Source organism: Aspergillus nomiae (genome assembly GCF_001204775.2).
Source record: "Aspergillus nomiae NRRL 13137 chromosome Unknown contig00028, whole genome shotgun sequence".
NCBI classification, from domain to species: Eukaryota; Fungi; Ascomycota; class Eurotiomycetes; order Eurotiales; family Aspergillaceae; genus Aspergillus; species Aspergillus nomiae.
In genome coordinates, this window is record NW_015378083.1 from 80,180 (window position 1) to 101,398 (window position 21,219).

General features: G+C 47.7%; 8 protein-coding genes across 8 annotated transcripts; 4 read left to right on the forward strand and 4 right to left on the reverse strand.

The window, feature by feature from the left end:
- Positions 1-149: 149 nt before the first annotated feature.
- On the reverse strand, positions 150-1,036 carry ANOM_003194 (integral membrane protein PTH11-like protein; the record flags this gene model as incomplete). Its single annotated transcript, XM_015548451.1, has 3 exons — positions 150-542; positions 597-701; positions 839-1,036. The coding sequence occupies 3 exons, from the start codon at positions 1,034-1,036 to the stop codon at positions 150-152; spliced, it is 696 nt and encodes a 231-aa protein (XP_015410525.1).
- Positions 1,037-3,623: 2,587 nt separating this feature from the next.
- ANOM_003195 (ankyrin repeat domain-containing protein) lies at positions 3,624-4,283 on the reverse strand (the record flags this gene model as incomplete). Its single annotated transcript, XM_015548452.1, has 1 exon — positions 3,624-4,283. One exon carries the CDS (start codon positions 4,281-4,283, stop codon positions 3,624-3,626), a length of 660 nt encoding a protein of 219 aa, XP_015410526.1.
- Positions 4,284-5,211: 928 nt separating this feature from the next.
- On the reverse strand, positions 5,212-6,378 carry ANOM_003196 (uncharacterized protein; the record flags this gene model as incomplete). Its single annotated transcript, XM_015548453.1, has 3 exons — positions 5,212-5,568; positions 5,630-5,951; positions 6,026-6,378. 3 exons carry the CDS (start codon positions 6,376-6,378, stop codon positions 5,212-5,214), a joined length of 1,032 nt encoding a protein of 343 aa, XP_015410527.1.
- Positions 6,379-6,942: 564 nt separating this feature from the next.
- ANOM_003197 (flavin monoamine oxidase family protein) lies at positions 6,943-8,462 on the forward strand (the record flags this gene model as incomplete). The annotated part of the gene is made up of 3 exons (XM_015548454.1): positions 6,943-7,260; positions 7,339-7,639; positions 7,702-8,462. 3 exons carry the CDS (start codon positions 6,943-6,945, stop codon positions 8,460-8,462), a joined length of 1,380 nt encoding a protein of 459 aa, XP_015410528.1.
- A 1,062-nt stretch (positions 8,463-9,524) lies between these two features.
- ANOM_003198 (ketopantoate reductase family protein) lies at positions 9,525-10,746 on the forward strand (the record flags this gene model as incomplete). Its single annotated transcript, XM_015548455.1, has 2 exons — positions 9,525-10,439; positions 10,513-10,746. The coding sequence occupies 2 exons, from the start codon at positions 9,525-9,527 to the stop codon at positions 10,744-10,746; spliced, it is 1,149 nt and encodes a 382-aa protein (XP_015410520.1).
- A 541-nt stretch (positions 10,747-11,287) lies between these two features.
- ANOM_003199 (uncharacterized protein) lies at positions 11,288-12,224 on the forward strand (the record flags this gene model as incomplete). Its single annotated transcript, XM_015548456.1, has 2 exons — positions 11,288-11,568; positions 11,621-12,224. The coding sequence occupies 2 exons, from the start codon at positions 11,288-11,290 to the stop codon at positions 12,222-12,224; spliced, it is 885 nt and encodes a 294-aa protein (XP_015410521.1).
- A 4,703-nt stretch (positions 12,225-16,927) lies between these two features.
- ANOM_003200 (FAD synthase) lies at positions 16,928-17,770 on the forward strand (the record flags this gene model as incomplete). The annotated part of the gene is made up of 1 exon (XM_015548457.1): positions 16,928-17,770. One exon carries the CDS (start codon positions 16,928-16,930, stop codon positions 17,768-17,770), a length of 843 nt encoding a protein of 280 aa, XP_015410529.1.
- Positions 17,771-18,403: 633 nt separating this feature from the next.
- Positions 18,404-20,077, reverse strand: ANOM_003201 (putative RNA binding protein MSSP-2; the record flags this gene model as incomplete). Its single annotated transcript, XM_015548458.1, has 5 exons — positions 18,404-18,716; positions 18,769-19,086; positions 19,140-19,286; positions 19,433-19,522; positions 19,572-20,077. The coding sequence occupies 5 exons, from the start codon at positions 20,075-20,077 to the stop codon at positions 18,404-18,406; spliced, it is 1,374 nt and encodes a 457-aa protein (XP_015410530.1).
- Positions 20,078-21,219: the final 1,142 nt, after the last annotated feature.

Consider the following 21,219-nt stretch of genomic DNA (forward strand, 5'->3'; position numbering starts at 1 on the left):
AATGGTAGACCATAAGTATACGTCGCCCATGACCCAGTTGATGTCGTGGTTCGTCGCGAGTAAAGTCAAGTAATAAATACGAACCATACTTCCGATAGAGATACTATACATAACGATTAGCTCGTGTCATGGTAGCAAAGGTGTATGGGTCACTCCGAGAAGCCACCTAAGAGGAAGATACCACAGATCAGCATCTTCTGCACCGGGCGAATTTGGAGTCTAGAGATAATCGGAATCGGAACAAGCAATGTGGCAACATCTGTGAAGACATTTATTGCCGCGTTGCCAAGGTAGAATGCATACAGATTAATGATGCACTTTCCTCCCGACGGATCAGCAAACTGCGTATAGAAGTATGACAGCGGCTTGCAAGAGCAGGAGAAGGCAATCATGCAGCAAGCGCCATGACCGATACTGAGGGCCAGGCAGACCCACATCATCCAGTTCACTCCAAAGATTCGACGATAGAGGAGGATAATCGAAACTTTGATGGATGGAAGTAGAACTAGATAGATGAAGATATAAGCGAACAGAATCTTGCGCTGTCAGTCTCCAACCCAAGTAGTGTGTCCAAAATGTCCCGATGTATGCTGTACCTTTCGCATCTTCACTGCATCTTCAAGCGTTCCTCTCCACACATGCTTGCCGAGGCCGCAGTATCCCGCTGAAGGTCGACAAACAATCAGCTCCTCCAAACTTGACTTGTAAGAGATTTAGTAAAAGTCTTTACCCAGTATAGTTGCAGCGAGAAGTGTAGTTAACGGGACCTGTGCTGAATCTATAAGCAAGAAGTTCTTTGTGCCGTGATTGAGATGTTAAGCATAAGGAGGCTACTTACAAGAGACGCTGCAATCAACCAGTCGTCAATCCCTAATTTAATCTTTTGGACTTTAATCCCCGTATCAAATCGAAGTATTACAGAGACAGCGGCGATGGTATATAGGGCAATAACAGTTGCATTTATCTGGGGAGTCTGGTTGTCGCTTAGGTCGATACCAGGCGGTTGCGGCCCGAAGATATCTGTGAACGTTACCATGCTCGCAAAGTCCAGCTCATTCACGGAATATAGTGCCGAAGTTGACGCAATTAGGAAGAACTGACAAGTAGCAAACTAGCATGAGGGTGAACTCTAACAATATCCATAGTGAAGAACACCAGAATTGGATGCGAGACGACGAGATAAGATTGAGCCTGATTGAAGACCAGATATGCACGGGTAACAAAGTACGACTAATGGATCATTCGCTATTTTTAATATCACATATATAGCTCATTTGGTCTCCAATAGCACATTCCTATAGAACCGCGTAGTAATATAGATTAATATACAGACCTACTTGGTGAAGTGGGCCTGCTGATGAAGACCCCTGGTATAAGAACCCATTTGACTGGGCCTGGTGTGTTTGTCACTATGTCTGCATATACAGAGGGCATTTTTCAGCAATCTGATGATTCAGCCAAGGCCAATACTAGCCCTGGATTGATTAAGTACGTGCTTTTGTCAAGAGCCTACACCATTTACCTACATCTCGTCGGCTCAAGGGCCAACTGTCCAACGCACGCACATAGCGCACTTGCATACAATTTGTAAGTCAGCAGAGCAAGACGATCACAAATCAATGGCCTCAGACAGCGTTGAATTAGTGCTCAAACTGGTGGCCTGGTGGCTAAATTGGAAATGTCTGTGTATTAGGTACCATATAAGCTTAGTAACGAGTAAGCACTTGGGGTGGCCCTTTAAGTTGGTCAGCGGCGTTGCCAAAGCACGGCTCGCCTGGCCGCTCCGTAACAGGAGGGCTAGGAAGGTCAGAGATTGGCGCGAACCCCTACCCTAAGGAGGAGCTAATATGCGTACTGCTGCACGGAGTTGCTACTAAATAGGATAGTCAATACTGATCTACTTTTAGCTCTTATTTGAGACTCTGTGGCTTATTCCAGCACAGCACTTTAAATGTGTCAGCATGACTTAAGTGCACGCTATAAAATTTCCTCGTAGCCAGAGATAGTATATATTTGGTTTAAGCCTGATCCAGCCAAAGTGCAAATGCCATAGATAACATTAACCATTGTTAGTACCACTACTCGACAAATGGATTGAAGCATTCTAATTAGGGCTTGCATAGTAACGTTAGCAATTGTTCGCATGGTTCAATACATTTAATAAACTTTGTTCGCTCTTTGAATTCCCATTACCTCATTTCCAATGTCCAGAGGTATATCCAAGGCGATGCCCCCTCTCTATGAAGCAAGGTGGAATGCGAACTAATCTATAACGCCCCTTCTCAAGCCAGCAAACGTTAGCCCAGGAATGCCTATTTTATACAATCAGTACAGTCTACGTAAATTACATTAGTCGCTCATGGATGTCGTCCTCAAGATCGTCCGGTGGAGAGCTATTCTCATTTTCTGCCGCTTTGTCTGGAATTTCTTCCGATCTCCATTGAAGTCGTTTCCTGGGCTATTTTGTGCCAGATTCACCGAAAGGGGACGCATTCGAGTTTGATGCTACTGTTCTTGTTGCTGCTATGTCTGCTCAGAGATTCTTATATATGCACGAGCTGGGGAGACCACTTGGATGTACTCGGATAGGACAAGCTATTTTCTTTCTACGTATTCCGACGGATCCTACCAGAAATTAGGGATGAGCTCGTCACGCTCCTGGAGCGTTTTGTTCATCTTATTGCTTCTCACGCAGCCATTGATCTTCAAGAGACGCCCAAGGCACGCTTATTCACTGAAAATCAGGAACATACTAAGTGCGACATAAGTTTCAAACAATACTTCACAAACTTTGCGAGGCTGCCCCGGATGTCGCACGAGCCATTGTAGGAACCATTCAAGGGAGAAACAAGCCGGTCAACGCGAACGCAGGCGTCCACGAGCCCTTTCTCATCAGCATCATTCTGAACCTGTCAGCCTTGCTTGCTGCGATTCTCTCAATCCCGCTTATGCACGTTACAGGACGGCGGACGCTCCTCCTAACCTGCGTCGCCGGGTTCGTGGTCGGCCCTTCATCTTCTCGTCTGTGGGGACAGCGCACCCGCAAATATACATTTTTCAGTTTACAATCTCACTCGTCGTCGCCTCGACAGTGATTTCCGAAACGGCCTGGAGTGACACCGTCATGTGGACCGCTATGTTGCCCTACCTAATTAATCCGAACGCCGCGAACCTCAAGGCGAAGATTGGGTTTATGTATGGTGGGTTTGGGGTGCGTCTTTTGGGCCTTTGTCTTTTACCGTGTTCCGGAGTATCTGGGTCGGGCGTTGGAGGAGACTGATGAGATGATTTTGAAGGGGATGTCTGCGAGGGGTTCCAAGGGATTTGTTTGCACGGGGTCACTAGTCTTCCTGCGGAGGACCAGCGGCCTGGAGATATCGACTGTGCCTCACGTGCGCCTCAGGCTCCACATCCACAGAGGCTAGAGGCATCACACTCGGTTGTCCTCAGCGCAGTACATACAGGGTCTAACAGCATTGCACAACCACACTTAGGTCTCCATGCTTCTTATTCCATGCAATACGAACCATTCGGTTGAGGTCGTTCCTAACAAGTGTGCGAATCTTCCGCTATGTCGACTCGACTGCTTGTCAGACTGTCATCACTCATCAAGCGCTTCCTCCTCAACAATTATCCTTCGAGTCCGCCTGGACATCTTGTCGGCCCAGCAGTAGCCTGACCACCGCTTCATGTCCACCTTCAGTCGCACAGGATAATGGTGTCCGACCCCAGTTAGCCTTAGAGTCCACCTGAACATCTTGTTGGTCCAGCAGTAACCTGACCACTGCTTCATGTCCGCGCCACGCCGCATATAACAATGGTGTCCGACCCGAGTTATCCTTCGAGTCTGCCTCAACATCTTGTCGGTCCAGCAGTAGCCTAACCACCGTTTCATATCCACCTCCAGCTGCATAGGATAATGGTGTCAACCCGTCATTATCCTTTGAGTCTGCCTCAACATTTTGGTCCAGCAATAACCTGACCACTGCTTCATTACCACCTCCAGCTGCATAAGATAACGGCGTCCGACCACAATTATCCTTCGGGTCTGGCCTGATACTGTAGTTTCCGAGCAGTAGCTTCATCAATTCGCCGTCCATCGCGAGTAGATGTAGGATCGTCCTCCCTCCTTCGTCCTGAAGCGTGGTATGCTGAAAACTTAGGACGCATGCGAGCCCAGGAGCCGCATATAACAGAGACAGCAGGTCAGCAGGTGCAAGATATTCGGCGGCAAGCAGGATAAGCTCGATAGGGAGCTGGGCTCCTATCCTAGACGCCCTCATGATGTCGCTTTCACGGAGATACGGAAACAGTAAATATAATTCATATGCCCAACTAGTCCTTCGCTGCAACCAAATTGACTATCTGGATTCCGGTGACGTAGGATGCTTCTGGATGATGGTTGGAGATGAAATTTGAGTGGTGAGTTCTCGCAATGCCAACTACACGGCTGCACATGTCTCACTCCGGTGGCTTGTTCCCCGCGCAGGAACAGAAGCCCTTCTGCCTAAGGCATCAAGAGCCCGTATGTGGTACATTAGTAATTAAGAAGCCGCGTCACCTTGCTCGCGACAAATTTGGCGGTTTTCGCGTCGTACTTAACAAAATATGCTTAAAACCGACGCTCTGTTCCGCGTTGAGTTCCTGGGAAATTGCCGCGACATCAGCAGGCGGTCAAGGATCGCCACATTAGTCAGGGAGCTTAGGGTAATCGACCCAAAGGACATGCAGACGTGCTTCAAGGCCATTTGAAAACATCGGCTGAATACATCGTTCAGCGTGGTCTGTACTATTATTTTAGAATCTCTTTATTTCCCAAAATTATTAATCTTCAAAACGAGCTTTGATTGTATTCTTTTTATAACATCCCAAGTCCAGTTATTTCTCTTCTTTTTCTTCTTCTTGTTTTCATCATGTTGGTCAAATCGGAGAAGTATAATATTCTGATATCTCAGATAAACAAAGCAATTTTGCTTTTACTGTTTGAATATCTCTTAAACTGTATTAATCTGGTATTTGAAAACGTTAGGTGAGTCTATTTCTAGTGTCACTGGCTTGTACCGTTGAGTAGAAGCTTAGTCGCCAGTGGTATTGCAAAGAGCTCGGAAAGTTCAAATAGAGTCCTGGGTTGCCCCCCGAAGAAGATATAAATAGCTGGATTAACCCCCGGATATATGTGCTTAAACAAAGACGTTTTAGAAGGACTACCAGTTAGCTATCACTATCCTCAACCAGCTCGTCAAGCGTGGTGTCGATATAGTCTCTCTGCTCTCTCAAGAAATTCTTCATCGCCGCAGTATCAAATATCAGCTGAGCGCGCTCGCGCTCGCGGACCTTCCTTAGTTGGTGCCTTATGCGCTCTTCCAAATTCTCTAATCGATATTCACTGTATTGCTTATAGATTTCTGGCAGATGGCTTATCGGACGAAAGCCCACCAGCACTGTCTCATCTTTGACTAAAGCTGATTTTGGCCGAAACGACGTGACCATTGTGATTCGCTCGGCCCCCCCGTGTGCCTTGAGAGCCTGGTGTTCGATATACCGTCCTTGCATCACAACCGAGCACCCCTATGACATGAAAAATCTCGTGAGCTTGCATTCTGTTATCTGTCGCACGGTTTTTGCATACCTTCGTGGGTCCGCGCACCTTCATCACCTCGTCTGTGTCTAATCGGACGGCAGTCTCTCCACCTACCATCCCTGTACAGTCAGACAGCATCGTGACGCATACAAAAGGCACACTGTCAAAATGCCAGGAGAAGGCAGAATCGTCTTCATCTGGTGTGGAATCCGTCTGCGCATCGCTCGACGCGTTGCTTCCGGAATTAACAGAAACATTAGTATGTCCAACTTCATACTCGAAGACCGGAACGACCCCAATTCCCAATAAACTTGACATGATTTCGAGCACTTCTGGGCTATTCCAGACCGCATGTATGAATGGTGCTCTCCTGGCATAATCAATCCATTACTACTGGGATCCGATGGGTTGAAATACAACGAAAGCCAAACGAAAGAAACTTACTGTGGGCCAAATCCCTTGAGCATATTCGATGCAAAGTCAGAGCAAACGTGGTAGTTTTCCAAGATCTCTGGATCAAAGAGCTCCGCCCGCATCTGATTGATGGCTTCTTCGGTGAATAAGCTAAAGGGTGTTGTGAGCGCAGTGGCAGAGATGCCACGGCCTTCCAGCCCAATATCCTTCATGCTGTACACCTTCTCGGGGTTTGCATAATTCAGATGTTTCGTCGGATCGAAAGTGGTTCTCTCGATTCGCCGTGCCGTGTCAGCCAACGACTGGGGCAGCTGCTTGGTAGCTTTGGTCCGCTTCATTTGCAGGGGGCCTACAACCTTTGGCGGAGAGATTGCAACAGCCATGATTTTTGGAAAGCCGTAGCACAGACAAGATGCTCACTTGGTAGTACTCTGAGTAGACTTCACGTTTAGCACCTGAGATTGTTGATTTATCCCGGAGAACCTGAAATCTTCTCTTGATTTCTTTATACCTCGACGCGGCCGGCAATTTCTAGAGTAAATCGTTTGCCTAAACAGTATATAGTCCCCCGTGTAAGTGGAGACTATCTTGGCGATTTGGGTGGAAGCTGTCTTGCGTAAGGTAAGGGTTGCCCGAAGACAAGAGCCATGATAAGAAATCGGGAAGGCAAATGCCGACTCAGTGTCCCACCCCGCAGCGATACCATAAATCGTCCGCAAGAAGTAGTAATCTGCTAAGACAGATAATTGATTCTTTGTGGTAACCACTTCCCGGGCCGCTACAACGCTTCTTAGATTATCGACAATCGCACTGCATTCTCCGATCTTTTGTGAAGTGGAATAAATGAGCTCTTCTGGCATATATACTATCCTCGATTTTTCTTCTCTTCTGCCATTTTCTTGTCTACTAGTTCCCTGAAGTAAAGAACAGAAGTGTCCCCAAGCAAGATGTTTGACGTTGTTATCATCGGAGCTGGATTGTCTGGCTTGCAAGCTGCATACTCCGCCAAGAACGCTGGACTGAAAGTCGTCGTTGTCGAAGCACGCAATCGCGTTGGTGGAAAGGTTTGGACGGTGCCTCTCGCCTCAGGGCGAGGATATGCGGACCTTGGGGCTGCCTGGATCAATGATGAATTACAAAAGCGGGTCACGGCGTATGCTAGACAATTCGGCCTGAAGACAACGAAGCAGCGACTGGAAGGCAAGGCAGTCATGCAGCTCTCTGGAGATGAGCGGTTCGAGTTTCCATTCGGGATTACACCTGAGGTTGGTACAGTGCCTTTGGAGATGCTAGGAAGAATCTTGGATTCAAGGGAAACTAACTAATAATGAACGCCGAGCCAGTTTTCGCCAGAAGAAACCAAGAATTTAGAATATATCCGCGATCATATTCAAGCCAAGTCCCTGCGAAGCGAGCCACCTCTCCCAGAGGATGACAGTGTTACAATCGAGCAATATCTTCTCAAACTCGGCGCCGGGCCCAAAACACTGGCGATGGTGAACGTATGGGCAAAGGCTATGCACGGCCTGGAAATTGATCAATACTCCGCTGCATGGTTTATTGATTACTGCCGGACCAATTGTGGTCTCCTCTCGGTGCGTGCGGACGACCACACGGGTGGAAACTACATGCGTTTCGAAAAAGGTGAATGAAGTTGTCAAGAACCACGCGCTTTTCCGGTTAATTAACTTTCATCTTGTCCCCAGGTGCCCAACAACTACCAAATGGTCTGGCCAAACTAATTGGCGAGGAAGACATTCGTCTGAATGAACCCATCGCGTCAATCCAGGATCACCAAGATCATGTTACGGTGACCACAACCACTGGCAATACCTACACTGCACGCAAATGCATTCTCTCAATCCCTAGCACCTTGTATAAGGATATAAATATCTTCCCCAAACTTCCTCTTCCCGTACAGGATGTCACGAATAACACCGTCTTGGGCCACTACAACAAGTCAATTGTCTGCTACAACACGCCTTGGTGGAGAAAGAAAGAGTTCAATGGATTTTTCGTCAGCTACGGTGGAGGGCCAGTTGCCATTGCTCGCGATAGCAGTGTTGACGAGATTGGCTATTATTCGCTTACTTGCTTTGTCAATGGCCGTCCTGGGGAGAAATGGGGAAACTCGTATCCACATGAACGTCGCGCGGCGGTTTTGAATCAGCTTGCGGCCATCTTCAACGCAGAACCAGATTCGGAGCTTTGGAGACCTCTTGAGATCTTTGAGCAAGTGTGGCAGCACGAACGGTACAGCAAGGGTGCATTGGCCCCCGTCCACGCCTTAGGGCACTATACAAAATATGCCGCATTCTACGGCAAGCCTGTTGGGAACCTTCACTTTGTGGGTACGGAATACTCAAGGGAGTGGAAAGGGTACATGGAAGGCGCTCTTTGCTCCGGTGAGATTGGAGCGCAGGAGGTCATTGACACTCTCAAGCAAGGACCAACAGCCAAGTTGTGAGATGTTACAGCGACAACTGCCCAGTTTCCGATATGCGATGTCTTATTATGAGCAACCAAGAAAGCCCCAACAAAGACACAGAATAGGTATATCGTACTGCTTGAAAAGAGCTCTGTTTGGTGCTCCTAAATGGTTCGTTGAATCTCCTATTACTAGCTCGTTTCTAGACTTTTATAAGTAACCCAACTTGACGTATCACAACAACTGTATCTAAGAATTGCACATTACGTCTCGCCGAACTTCCTCCAACAAAGTTCCATTCATCACAAAGACTGACTATTCGTACACTAAGCTTAATATCATGAATAAGGAGTAAGTACAGTCAACGGGGTCAGACTACAATATTTGGTTTGCAAGTGAAGTAGATGAACTCCGACACCTCGGAAAATGTAAACCCAAATCATCAGCTTCGAGACACTTGGCACACGGAAATCGATTACGCTTTCGAGCATGAGTAATTCGCGTTGAGCTCCTTATTCCGGATATGTCTCTGGATGAATTGCTCACGAACTGTAAACCCCAGCTGGGCAATCACGACGTCGATCCGATATCTTACATTCATTTAAAGCCCGTTATGATAACGTCGGAATTTTCTGGGTTTCCCGTCTCGATGAAAGATGGCCACGGGCATTAATAGACTGTAACAACGCAGTACATTCGATATGACCTAAATTACCATATAAATACTATGACAAACTTGGTGGCTCTTTCAGTTGACAGGACCATTCGTACTATTAGTTCCTAGGAATTGACACGAGACGGGGTTGGTTCCCGACGAGTTGACCTTCCTAATGTTGGAGCGTTGGCTCCGTTATTCAGTCCCCTCCGATAGTTTCATTTTGGCCCGACCCCTCTTACTGTCTGGACTCGTTATGGATATGTGCGAGAGAGACTATCTTGTCAAATACAATAGGCATGCTTATATGAACGAATTTCACAAGTGGTAGACTTTTGCAACCGGAAAGTTCTTACGTGGCACTCACCTCACCAATCCTCGTTTCTCTGCTCTCACCAACACCGTTTTACGAGCAGTTCTCACTCAAGTCACTGCTCAATCTCAATATGCCCGAGTTGAATCGGGCTCTGCTCGTCGGAAGTGGGGGCGTGGGAACGATGGTTGCTTTCAATATTGAGGCCAGCGGCCTTGGACGTGTGGCTGCTGTTCTTAGGTCGAACTATACCAAGGTACTACAAGAGGGATTTGAGATCGATTCCTGTGAGCACGGGTCGATCAAAGGCTGGCGCCCCAGCGAAGGTGAGCATACTTACAGCCTTTACTGCCCTGTCTTTGTACTCGAACTCGTTAATGGGAATGTTTGTCCATTAGTTTTAAAAGAAATACCGACCACCAGTGATATTCCCTGGGACTACATTATCGTAGTGACCAAAAATGTGCCGGATATTCCACCAACAGTCACGGACATGATAGCTCCCGCTGTGACGCCCGGGCATACAGCCATTCTATTAATCCAAAATGGCTTAAATATCGAAAGGCCAATTCTCGAGCGCTTCCCAAACAACGTCTGCCTATCCGGCATCAGCATGATCGGGTCCCAGGAAGAATCTCCTGGTGTAATCAAACACTATGACGTCGATCTCCTGATTCTCGGCGCGTTCCGCAACCCCAATATAAGTCGCGATGGGGAAGTGGCCTCCGCCAAACGATTTGCGGGAATGTATACTGCCCAGTGCGAGACACGGTGTCGATTTGTGGAAGACGTACAGAACTCTCGGTGGGAAAAGCTTGTCTACAATGCATGCTGGAATTCCATCTGTGCCCTCACGGACATGGATACAGGCCGGATCAGGCTCACGGATCATGCGGTCCAGACTCTGGTCAGGCCAGCAATGGAGGAAATACGGGCCGCTGCAAGGGTACATGGTGTAAATCTGCCGGCGGAATTGTGTGATAGAATGCTCGAGCTCGACCCTTTGACGATGTATTACCAGCCAAGTATGTTGGTTGATATGCGCAAGGTATTTCCGCTGCTGGTGCTCTGCAGAAGTCCTGGGCCTTATCGATGAGGTACACATGCTAACAGATACGCAGGGTAAGTTTATCGAGGTAGAAAATATCATTGGCGAGCCTTTGGCAGCTGGAACCGCGCGTGGAGTGCCCATGCCTACATTGAACGTGCTTTACAACCTGTTGAAGGCGAAGCAATGGGCAACCAAGGAAAAACTCGGGATGCTTGAAATTCCCCCAGGAGGCGATTATTTGACACAGCGGTCCTTCCCCAAACAAAAGGCGCACACAAGGCCGGTAGAAGAGTCAAGTCTCTAGAAGAGTATCATGGCATCTTAATTTTGCAAACATTGTTTTTGACGGGCACAACAGCACCGGTTCCTTAGCAAATGAATATTGTACTTCCGGTTTAAAAAGAATCAACAAATACATAGGCGAATAAAATTTTTTTCAAAAAGAATGAAGTTTTAATCCAGCAAATTAAGGTAGAGAGCTATTCCAGAATGTCTCGTTTTAGTCTAGGTAGACTTTTAAGCATAGATTCGAAGTCCAAGGTGATTTCAGATGTCACGAGACCTTTGCATGAATACCCTTCAACGTCGTTTCGCAGGTGGAAGGCAACTCCCGATGTGTACTGTCGGCGAATGCTTCCCGATTCACTACCGGCGGTCGCTTACCTAGACTTGCCAAGTAGGCTGGAGGTAGAACTTCGTCACTACGTCTCGCGGATATGACGATTTTAGTTATTTAATTCCTAATATCTCTTGTGAGGCTACTATTTTAGATCCGACTTTCACGCGAATAACTCATTATCAGCTGTACTAATCTATCGAGGGCGTCAATTCACTTGATCGTGAAAATGTCACAAACACTAATAGCTCCCTCGAGCATCGAGACGGTTCTGGCTGTCGAGCCAGAAGGGCAACAGGAAGCCAGTGCGGCACTGCAAGCTATTTCAAGAGGAGGCCCTACGTTGGGTGGGATTCCGTCATACACATCAGTTGAGGCGCAAAGACATGCGATGCTAGAACATATGGCTGGCGCATTTAGAGTCTTTGCCCGCCGAGGGTACGATGAAGGGTTGGCCGGCCACATTTCACTTCGAGACCCCGAGCATCCTAATGCTTTTTGGACCAATCCGTACGCCTTCTTAAGTCCCCATCTGATTATGGAAATACTAACGGGGCAATAGGTTCGGTCGTCATTTTGCACTCCTCAAAGCGCAAGATATGATACTGGTGAATGAGGCTGGGGAAGCGATTGGGGGTAACAATATGTATCCTGTCAACGCTGCTGGCTTCCTTATCCACTCTGCACTTCATAAGCGTCGACCGGATGTGAATGCAGCCTGTCACATGCATTCCACATACGGCCGAGCATGGTCAGTGTTTGGCAGGCGCCTGGATATGATAACGCAAGACTCTGCCACCTTCTTTGGCGATGCTCAAGCAGTATACGACGACTTTGGCGGCATTGTATTCAAGGATGAGGAGTCCGAGAAACTGGCACAAGCGCTAGGTCCCAAAGGTAAGGCGCTAATTCTAAGGAACCATGGGCTTCTGACCGTGGGGCGGACGGTTGATGAAGCAGCATTCTTGTTCACGCTTATGGAAAGATGTTGCCAAATCCAATTGCTGGTCGAGGCAGCCGAGGCAAATGGAACGCCAAAAAAGTTGATGAGTGAAGAAGCAGCCGAGTACACATTCCGCGCCTCTGATCCTGCCGTCCTGTACTATGAGTTCCAGCCAGAGTTGGAGCTCGAGATGGAGTTGAGCGGGGGTGCGTTCTCACTGTAAGGTGATCCAAAGGTTATTAAAGATATCGGGCTAGAAAGAGCCCAACGTCTCTCCTAAAATTGGGAATTATGGCCATGATTGTCTAGCCACATTGTACCCCGATAGTATTGCATTGCCATCCACACTCTTCGACCAATGTAACATGAGACAAATGAAGCAAATATACCTTGGGCAAACGAACATACATCTACTCTATTGTCGGTCACCATGTATTGATATAAACATGCAGGGAGGCGCATGAACGTTTTCGAATAAACCATCTTGATACCATTATAACAGTCCCTCAGGTCTCTCTGACCCTCAAAGATATCCTAGCTAAGTGTCAGTCTGGTCAATATGGCGTTATTCTTCAGCACTGTCGACCAACTGATATTACGATCGTTCTCGTGGTCCCGGGCCGACCAGACCAGTCTCAGCGCCTGTGCTGCATTTTCAAACATGCACATCCCGGTGCGGGTATTTTCTCCATTCAAAAGCTCTGCCACTTTCCTCCGAGTGTTGAAGTCCAGAGCTTCACAGCCTGCCAAAAATAATGGCCAACAGATATTTGATGATGGGTCATTTGACTTCCGCCTCGAATCCATGCAGCGTTGCAAAGACTCAATTGTGTTTTCAACAAGAGATTGTATCATCAATGAGTCGACTTTTCGGACAGAGCGGTAGAAATGAATGAGCAAAGCCGAGTGCATTGCCTCAATGAAATCCCACAGAGGAGGCTCAGAGGAGAGACTCCCAGCCCGTGAAGCTGCAGTACACATGTCGGGCACAAATGACCAATTAAAGCGCTCGCTCATCAATCCTTTTCCCTCGCAGCTGGAGAAGCTCTTCTTCCAATCCCATATATCGATCTCCAATTGGCTAACACGATCGTTCAGCGGTATATCGGAGGTATCTGTTAAGTGGCTTGCATGGCAATCAAGCCCCTCATTCTCACGTACTAGTCTCGTCGTGCGGGATATCAAATGGAATAGAGACGTCGGAAGCGAGAATATCTGCTCAAAGGTCGACTGGTTGTGGTTGGTATTGCGGGACGTTTGTGCCGACGTAGGAACATTTGTCGAAGCAAAAAAATCGTTCGTCGCGGGGATACTAGGCCCTCCCTGGAATTCTGGACTTATGCCCCTGGCATGGTCTTTTGCTGCAGTCTCGTCCGTAAGTATGTATAGCATAGGATCGAGCTTTTCCCCGCTATAAACTCCGACGCTATCCTGCAGAGTTCGAATATAGAAAACGATAGTTTGTAATATTCTCAGGCTTCCGGAAATGTGGCTCTGTCGGATGCTGGAGTCAATCCTCAAACCACTGATTTGTCGAAGGTAGACATATGCCTCATCAATATCGCCACCGACAACCTTTGGGGGACCAAGCAAAATTAGCAAAATAAAGTTAGATGCAGTTGGAAAGGGTGGAAGGGACGTACACAGAGAGTAAACATACTTGTCAACGCCAGGAGAATATCAACCATACTTTCACTTTGGTGGCCGGACGAGTGATCCTTCAACGCCAGTTCCAATCGTTCTTTTGCGAGGGCTCGATACTGTCCACCACATGTTCTCCATTTCTGTTCCGACGGAGACATATGTATGTGCGCATGGAAAGCGCTTGCACCTAAGACAGCGAATAGCAAGCTTGCCTTTGCATTTCCCACGTCTCCCCGAACCATGACCTCTCCGAGTGCTTCATGTACCTTTGGGATGTGCAGGAACTCCCAAGGTGACCGTTCATACTTTTGAGCTGGAAGGAAGCAAGGCACTAGAGTATTTCGGTAACAATCCAGTAGAACTCTGATAGAATGAAAATCCAGATCCGAAAAGTGAGAGGTAAATGCAATCGTGGGTGACGTGATACCAGAGGAGAGAAACCGATTTGAGGGTGGCATAGAGTAGTCTTCTGTGAGACGGGTACTGTCCTCAACGAGCGGCTCATCAACATCTTGTAACGAGGGTTGGTGATCGTCGGGTAGCAACGTCTCATATCCTTCTCGAGGGAAAATCTGATCCTGATCTTTCCACAGAAGGGCATCTAGAATGAAATCCGGATACGACTCGGTGGGAAGGTGCATTAATAAACTTTCTGTATCAATATCCGAAACTGTAAATGAGTCATGGAGTGGAGCGCTTTCAGGCTGAGTATTGATTCCACCTTGATCTATAGTGGGATCGCCTAGTGAGTGGCAACCGTCAACAACGCTGTTGCGCTCTCCGGTCACTCGCCTTTCCGCATCTCGGATCTGGAACACCCCAAAGGGGCCACGGCTGAAGGTTTCTCCATCCAGGCCATTGCTTTTAGAGTCTACCTGATCTAGAAGGTCATCCACGGAGGATACCGTTGTGGATGAAATAATTTGTGCAACGTGTCGAGCGCATTCGTCGCCTTCCATCGTGTATCAGAATGGGATCATATTGCAATTGCATACTAACGCAATTGGAAGAAATCCAGCTTACTTGACAACAAAGTCCCCCGCCTGGCGCTGGAACCGACTACACGGTCAAACGTTGGATCGGATCCGGTGTATCCATGACCTAATGATCTTTTAATTTGGGGGGGAAGCCATACAACTTCAGGGTTTTGTTTCGGGGACAAGCATGGACAGTCAAGTTTCACGCATGTAGAACACCGAGGAAGGAATCGATCGCACTTGGCCTTTAGTGGAAGCAAGTAAACTTCAGTTCAAAAAAGATGCAGGCTAATGGGATTACCTTTCGGGAACGACAGGTCATACATGACGTACGGCGAGACATAGCGACAAGTGCTCGATGCCTGGTGGCAGGTAGCAGGCAGCAGATGCGAGAGACCGTCCTGGCAATGCAGATAGACTCCGAGAGAGCAGTGACCCGGGGGAATAATGCCCCATGGAAATGAAACTGGAGGAGGATGAGGATTTGTATGTGGGGGCAATGGCCATTGTGCGGGGGTACCGACATCTATATCGGAACTGGCCTTCCACATCTGGCCCGACCCATAGAGCCGTCGGCTGTCCGAGCCGAGTTTGGGAGAGGGCTAGTAGTATGAATTTTCAAATATGATATTATTTGAGCGAGGCAAAGGCGGGAACATGATACATATATTGAGATAGACTACCCAGAGATCATCCTCCTCATTCTATTGATTCGCGATTATGTAGACTATCTAAGCCTACTCTATAAATAACGATATTTCTACCACTAAGCGGCCGGAATCTTCTCCCGCCTGTGTATCGAACTTCCCAACCTAGACGCTCATAGTACCACATCCAAGTGTCTCCAAAGATTTGAGATAATGTTACTTGAAGGTATTCCTCAGCACCAGACCACCCTCGTGACAGAGGCTTCGCTGAAAGATTGACAGGTAGATTGCAATACTCTGGGGATCTATTATTAATAAATCTCGACCACTACTCGGGACAACGCCGAGACTCTTCCGATAAGGTATCTCATAGATAGATCCAGTCGGGTTCGATACGTTTTGACTCGACTTCTCTCCCAATCTCGGGTAAGATAAATAATGGTCAATATACATGACCCTTCTCATGCCCTCTTCGGTGAACATGGATAGGGATATTCTCTGGCGTAATCGGTATCCCGATTCCGAATGAGGGTGGGAATTATATTCCGCGTCTCCTATAATACTAAGATGGGTAAGATGGTTGCGATGTATACTGTACTAGATAATTCGCTATATATAAAAATGTCAATTGCATAAGTTCACATATCTGAAGGACTCGCGGACCTGAGGGACCTAGTGCACGTAATGTAAATGAAAGAAAGCGTTGGGCTAACCTACGGCTGTTTACGCAAGAAGGACGTATGGATGAATAAAGCAAACAAAAACTAAAAATATACAACAGGAGGGATTCGCTGGTGGACCCACCTAAGCGGACGGGAAGTACTACCAGTACCCTTTCAGAATGCTCCTAATTGCCTCTTAACCTATTCTTCATATTAGGTTCTAGAGGTAAAAGTAGATGTCACATCAATAAGCAATTCGTTATTTTTTTTTATAAAAAAATAAAATAAAAAAGTTAAATGGCCGAACCAAGTCCGCCGAACAAATCCCGAACAGGCGGTACGGGGAACAATGCCATCATGTAGATAAGTGCTCACTAACTTGGAACCTCTTTGTCCTTTCCTCGATTTGCTTGTAGCCTTTCATCCCAAACAGGGTCTTACTCGCACATAACCACAACCTAGTCGAAGGACATCTTCATGCATAAAATTATGGAAATGCGATTGTCTAGAAAACGTTGCTATCAGGCAATGCACATGCGATAAGAAAGCGGTCAGCATGCGGGGCGCGGGGCGAGCGAACCGATTCGTTCGGCCCGACCAGGAGACCAGAAGATTCTCCAGAAGTGTCATCACCCTCGGTCTCGATTTCTTATCGCACGACATACGCGAGGGTCGACTCAATTGACCCCTGACCGAGTTTATACCGGGACCAGCAAGTGAAAGACTTATCCATTGCCATCTTTAAATACCGGCTAACATCGTTACGATTCGTTCGATTCGACTCTCTAGAATTCAACTTCCGCCTCATCTGTTAATTGTTCAAATTCCCCGGCCGCCCCTCAACTCACTCAACAGCCCACCATCACCCCACCACATATCATCAGTCCCTCCCACTCCATAAACAATAGAACATATACAAGAAGAATGACCGACACAGCCATTCAACCAGACCCGGCCCTAACTCAATTAAATGGAGGCACCTCGAACCTAAAAAACATGGCGCCCCATCTTCCCTCCCCACAAGCGCAATGCACTTCCACACCCTCCACACAACAGCCAACAACAACAACAACATCCTCCTCGCTCTCAGAAATTATCGCCCAATGCCACCACAAAGTGCACAGCTTCCTCGCCGAATCCCACCCCCCCGACTCCCTCCTTGCCGCCGTCCAACGCCAAACTCGTATCTCCCTCGATGTCGCCGCAACAGCCCTCTCTCGCTACAGCCTCCCAGAGCTCGCCCTCTCTTATAACGGCGGAAAAGACTGTCTGGTCCTCCTGGTGATCTTCCTCGCCAGTCTGCACCCGCATCCACCGCCCGAAAACGGCGGTCTTAAGTCCATTCCGGCGATATATGCTCTACCGCCGGATCCCTTCCCTACAGTCGAGGAGTTCGTCCAGTGGTCGTCGAACGCCTACCATCTTGATATTATAAAGTACACGACGGAGCCGCCGAAGACGACGATCAAGTCGAGTTTTGCGCACTACCTATCCCTCCATCCGAGTGTGAAGGCGATTTTCGTCGGCACTCGCCGGACGGACCCCCATGGCGCTAAGTTGACTCATTTCGATCGGACGGATAGTGGCTGGCCCGATTTTGTTCGTGTCCACCCAGTAATCGATTGGCACTATGCGGAGATCTGGGCTTTCATCCGTCAACTGGGTTTAGAATACTGCCCTCTCTACGACCAGGGATACACGAGTCTCGGCGGCCAGACGGATACTCACCCGAATCCCAAGCTTCGCGTCGACATTGCGGCAGATAACGAAGTCACTAAAAACTACCGACCAGCATATGAGTTGACTGAAGACCTGGAGGAGCGGCTGGGGCGCAATTAAGTCCCCTTGACCGCCGGCATGGAGTGTTACCAGGACTGTCAAACTGCTCACGCAGATATTCTTTGTTTCATCCGATGTTTGCATAGAGAGCGATCTGAGAAGATTGGATGACATTGCGTATTGGACCCCACTTTCTATCACCGCCCTCTTTCACGGCTTTCTCTTTTCCTCTTATATCTCTATGTATACGGTAGAAGAATAGATTTTATATATCGCTGTGGGCTGCTGTTTGCAACGTCGTGAGTACAAATTCCATTAAACATTTACCTAACCTTTATCATGTTGAACAAAGGGATGTGTCTCTAAGTCAGATACCACAAATAGCAATTCTCAACCATACCCATCGATCTCCTTTTTTATGGTCTTCATGTGCACGGGCCAAGTGTAAAGGATATAGATCTTAAAAGCCATGCTGTCGACCGCCATAGAACGGGCATGTTGTCAAAACAAATCAAGACCAGGTAGCAATTGGCAAAATCAAAAGACGACCGCAAGGCGGTGACAAAACAAACAAAATTGACAGAACTAACATGGGAAAACGTGCTTTTGTAAACATTGTAACTTATAGCATATGCTGGCATGTAGTCATGGAGCCGAATGTGGTGGTAAGACCGGAAGCAATCCATAAGTGACTCAGTGAACGGATCGCGGAGATTTAACAACGATCTCCCTGCGGGACGGAATAGGCGACAAAGACTCAGCCTTGATACTCTCCTTCCGGGGGCCGGTTGGCCCAGAATGGGATTCGGCACAAGGAGAGTTGGGCAAAGCAGTCCTAGACGAGACTGTCCTCGACGAACCGCCAGAGATTGAATCCATCCAGCCTACACGACTAATGGGAAGCCGTCCACGATAGACAGGCGTATGATCAAATGTCGCTGGGCTGTTCCCGGCAGACCAGGTGTTGAGGTGTACATTACTGGGCTGGTTCTTCACCACAGGATACCTGTTTGCTCATCAGCCGGGTTCATATCTTATATACACTTGTTGATACATACGGAGGAGAAATGGATGTCGCAGGAGTCCAGGTAGGGCCCATCCCCACGGGCGAGGGATAACTGACTTGGGAGCTGGGGCTGAGATGGGACGCAGTCTGTTGCAGACGATGCAAAGAAGGCGAGGGGGTTGAGCCTTGGACTACCTCAACTGAGTAATTATACTCCCCGGCTCGATAAGCCCGGCGCTCATTGCTTTGCTGTTTGAGCAGCTTCTGAGCTTTTGTGTCTGCAAAGCGAAGAAGTAACTTGGCGCCATCTTTTGCCACGGCATTGTGGAATTCGGCCAACACTTTCTCTGCAATCTCACGGGTCTCGAATCTGGGCAAGATGTTAGGATTCAAGAACATAATGGAATGGGCTGCAACACCTACCGGGCAAATCCAACTTCTTTACTCACGCCCGTCTTTTCATCGCGGCTAATCTTCTCGGACACGACACGGTAGGGCTCAAAATGACGACGAAGATCCTGAAGAGAAATTTTTGTCAGCCCGATAACGATGAAAAGATCAGTCGGCTCACTGCTTCAGTCCAGTCGTTCGGAATATTGGTGCAGTATATATTAGTGGATGTTTTGTCTTCCAGATCCTTGAGACGCGAGTTACGAGATTTCTTAGCCATATTAGCCATGATCGCCGTCCATTGAGCATCGCAAGTAGTGATTTACCTGAGCAAAGCTGGCTTGATAGCAAGATAGAAGAAACCCCGAATGCAATTCTCGCAGGATTCGAAGTTGTAATACTGCACAAAGCCAAAGCTACCGATTCCGTGAGTGATGAGGTGGGAATAATGGATACGTCACATACCCTTTGCAAAGACCCGTATCTAAATCCACGATTGCCTTGCAACGATCAATCTTTCCGAAGCGGGATGCATATGCGTACAGCATCTCATCGGTCGTCTCCGGCAGGAAGCCCCGGATGTAAACATTCGTGATACCCTCCCGGTTCTCGAGGCATTTAGCGAGTGTAAGATCGGACGGATTGGTCCACATTGCAGGCACTGCCCGCGGAATTGGGGGATCCTGCTGTGTCAGACTCTCCAAGTCTTGAAGAATGTAACCGTTAGGAGTCTTCATCATCTGAAATGGAAGGTTGAGGCTTTCGTTCTTCTGCTCCTCATTACAGTTCACCAGATAAGGAAGGGTCGGGTACGGAAGAACGTTTGGGTACATATATGGCACCTGAGGTATCTGCGGTATCTGGGGCATCTGATCCGGAAGAAAGACAAAAGGATATTTTGGACGCTGCGCCTGAAGGTTCAAAGCGCCGAGCAGGGGGGTCAAGACATCACCCGAGTGCTGAGGAGCCATGGTAGCGTTGTAGTAACTGACAACCTTCAACAGGAACTGAGCTGACGGCACACAGACTCTTTGGGGGATGTTCCGATGTATAGTTGTACGTGTTTGATAAACGACTAACAACGGGTCATTCGACAGCGCAGGGAACGAGGAGAACAGGAATCAGGTTAAGCAGCAAGGTAAGAGTGAAGAAGAGAAGGAAGAGATGGAGAAGATGAAGGAGGAACGAACAATGAGCGGGAAACTTCCTTCATGTTCTCACTCGCTATAAGGAAAGAGTATGGTGTCTTCCATACATGGCAGGCACCGCCGTGCTTGTTGGGGAAGGAACTTACAGTCAACACCAAAGTAGGTCGCAGCTTGAACGATACCCGAAAGCGTGACTTGACAGCCTATTGGAGTTGGCTGGACATACTTACCAGATACCCGATACTATTTACCAGGGTTCAAGTTGCAATGATAATACTGGAAGTTATAAATCAATTCAACGGTTGGTTAAATCTTTACTAGCTACTAGTACTATCGCGTCACATGGATGTACTTAGAGAGCAGGTGATATACAGTCGCCGACTGTATATCATTGGTGTTTTTGTTATGTATATGTACAGTATCGTTGTACAGCCCTGACAACTATAAACGGTAAGCGTCATTGTCAACATTCACCCGTGACATTTTCCACCACGGCAGTCTTTGGGTATGTTCACGGTTTCAACTGAAGAGTCCCCCTAACCTCTTTTGATTTGTTGTAGCAGTAGGACTTATAACAGAAGGACTTGTAATAGTAGGATTCATATAAGGCCGAGTGAGGTCTCCGAATGAGTCGCAGGCTCAGGGAGTAGCGAACTCCTTCGCATATGCATTTACTCAGCATTCTAGCTAGTCGATTATCTAGTTCGGTCCGTCGAGCAAATTCCTATCTAAGTGAGCTGTTCGCTGGCTCCTCGAACTGTTTGGGGGAACCATCGACTAGTTCGGATATGCGTCGAACCTGTTCGCGATACCAGCGAATCATGCGAAATCACACTCTAATATATGGATTATTACGTGAAGACGATGTACGCATTCTTTTTACAGTTTATTCTATTTATGTATGAATACTAGAGAGTATCGGGGAAACGAGCTAATTCGAGTCATGTTTGTCTGAAGACGTGAAT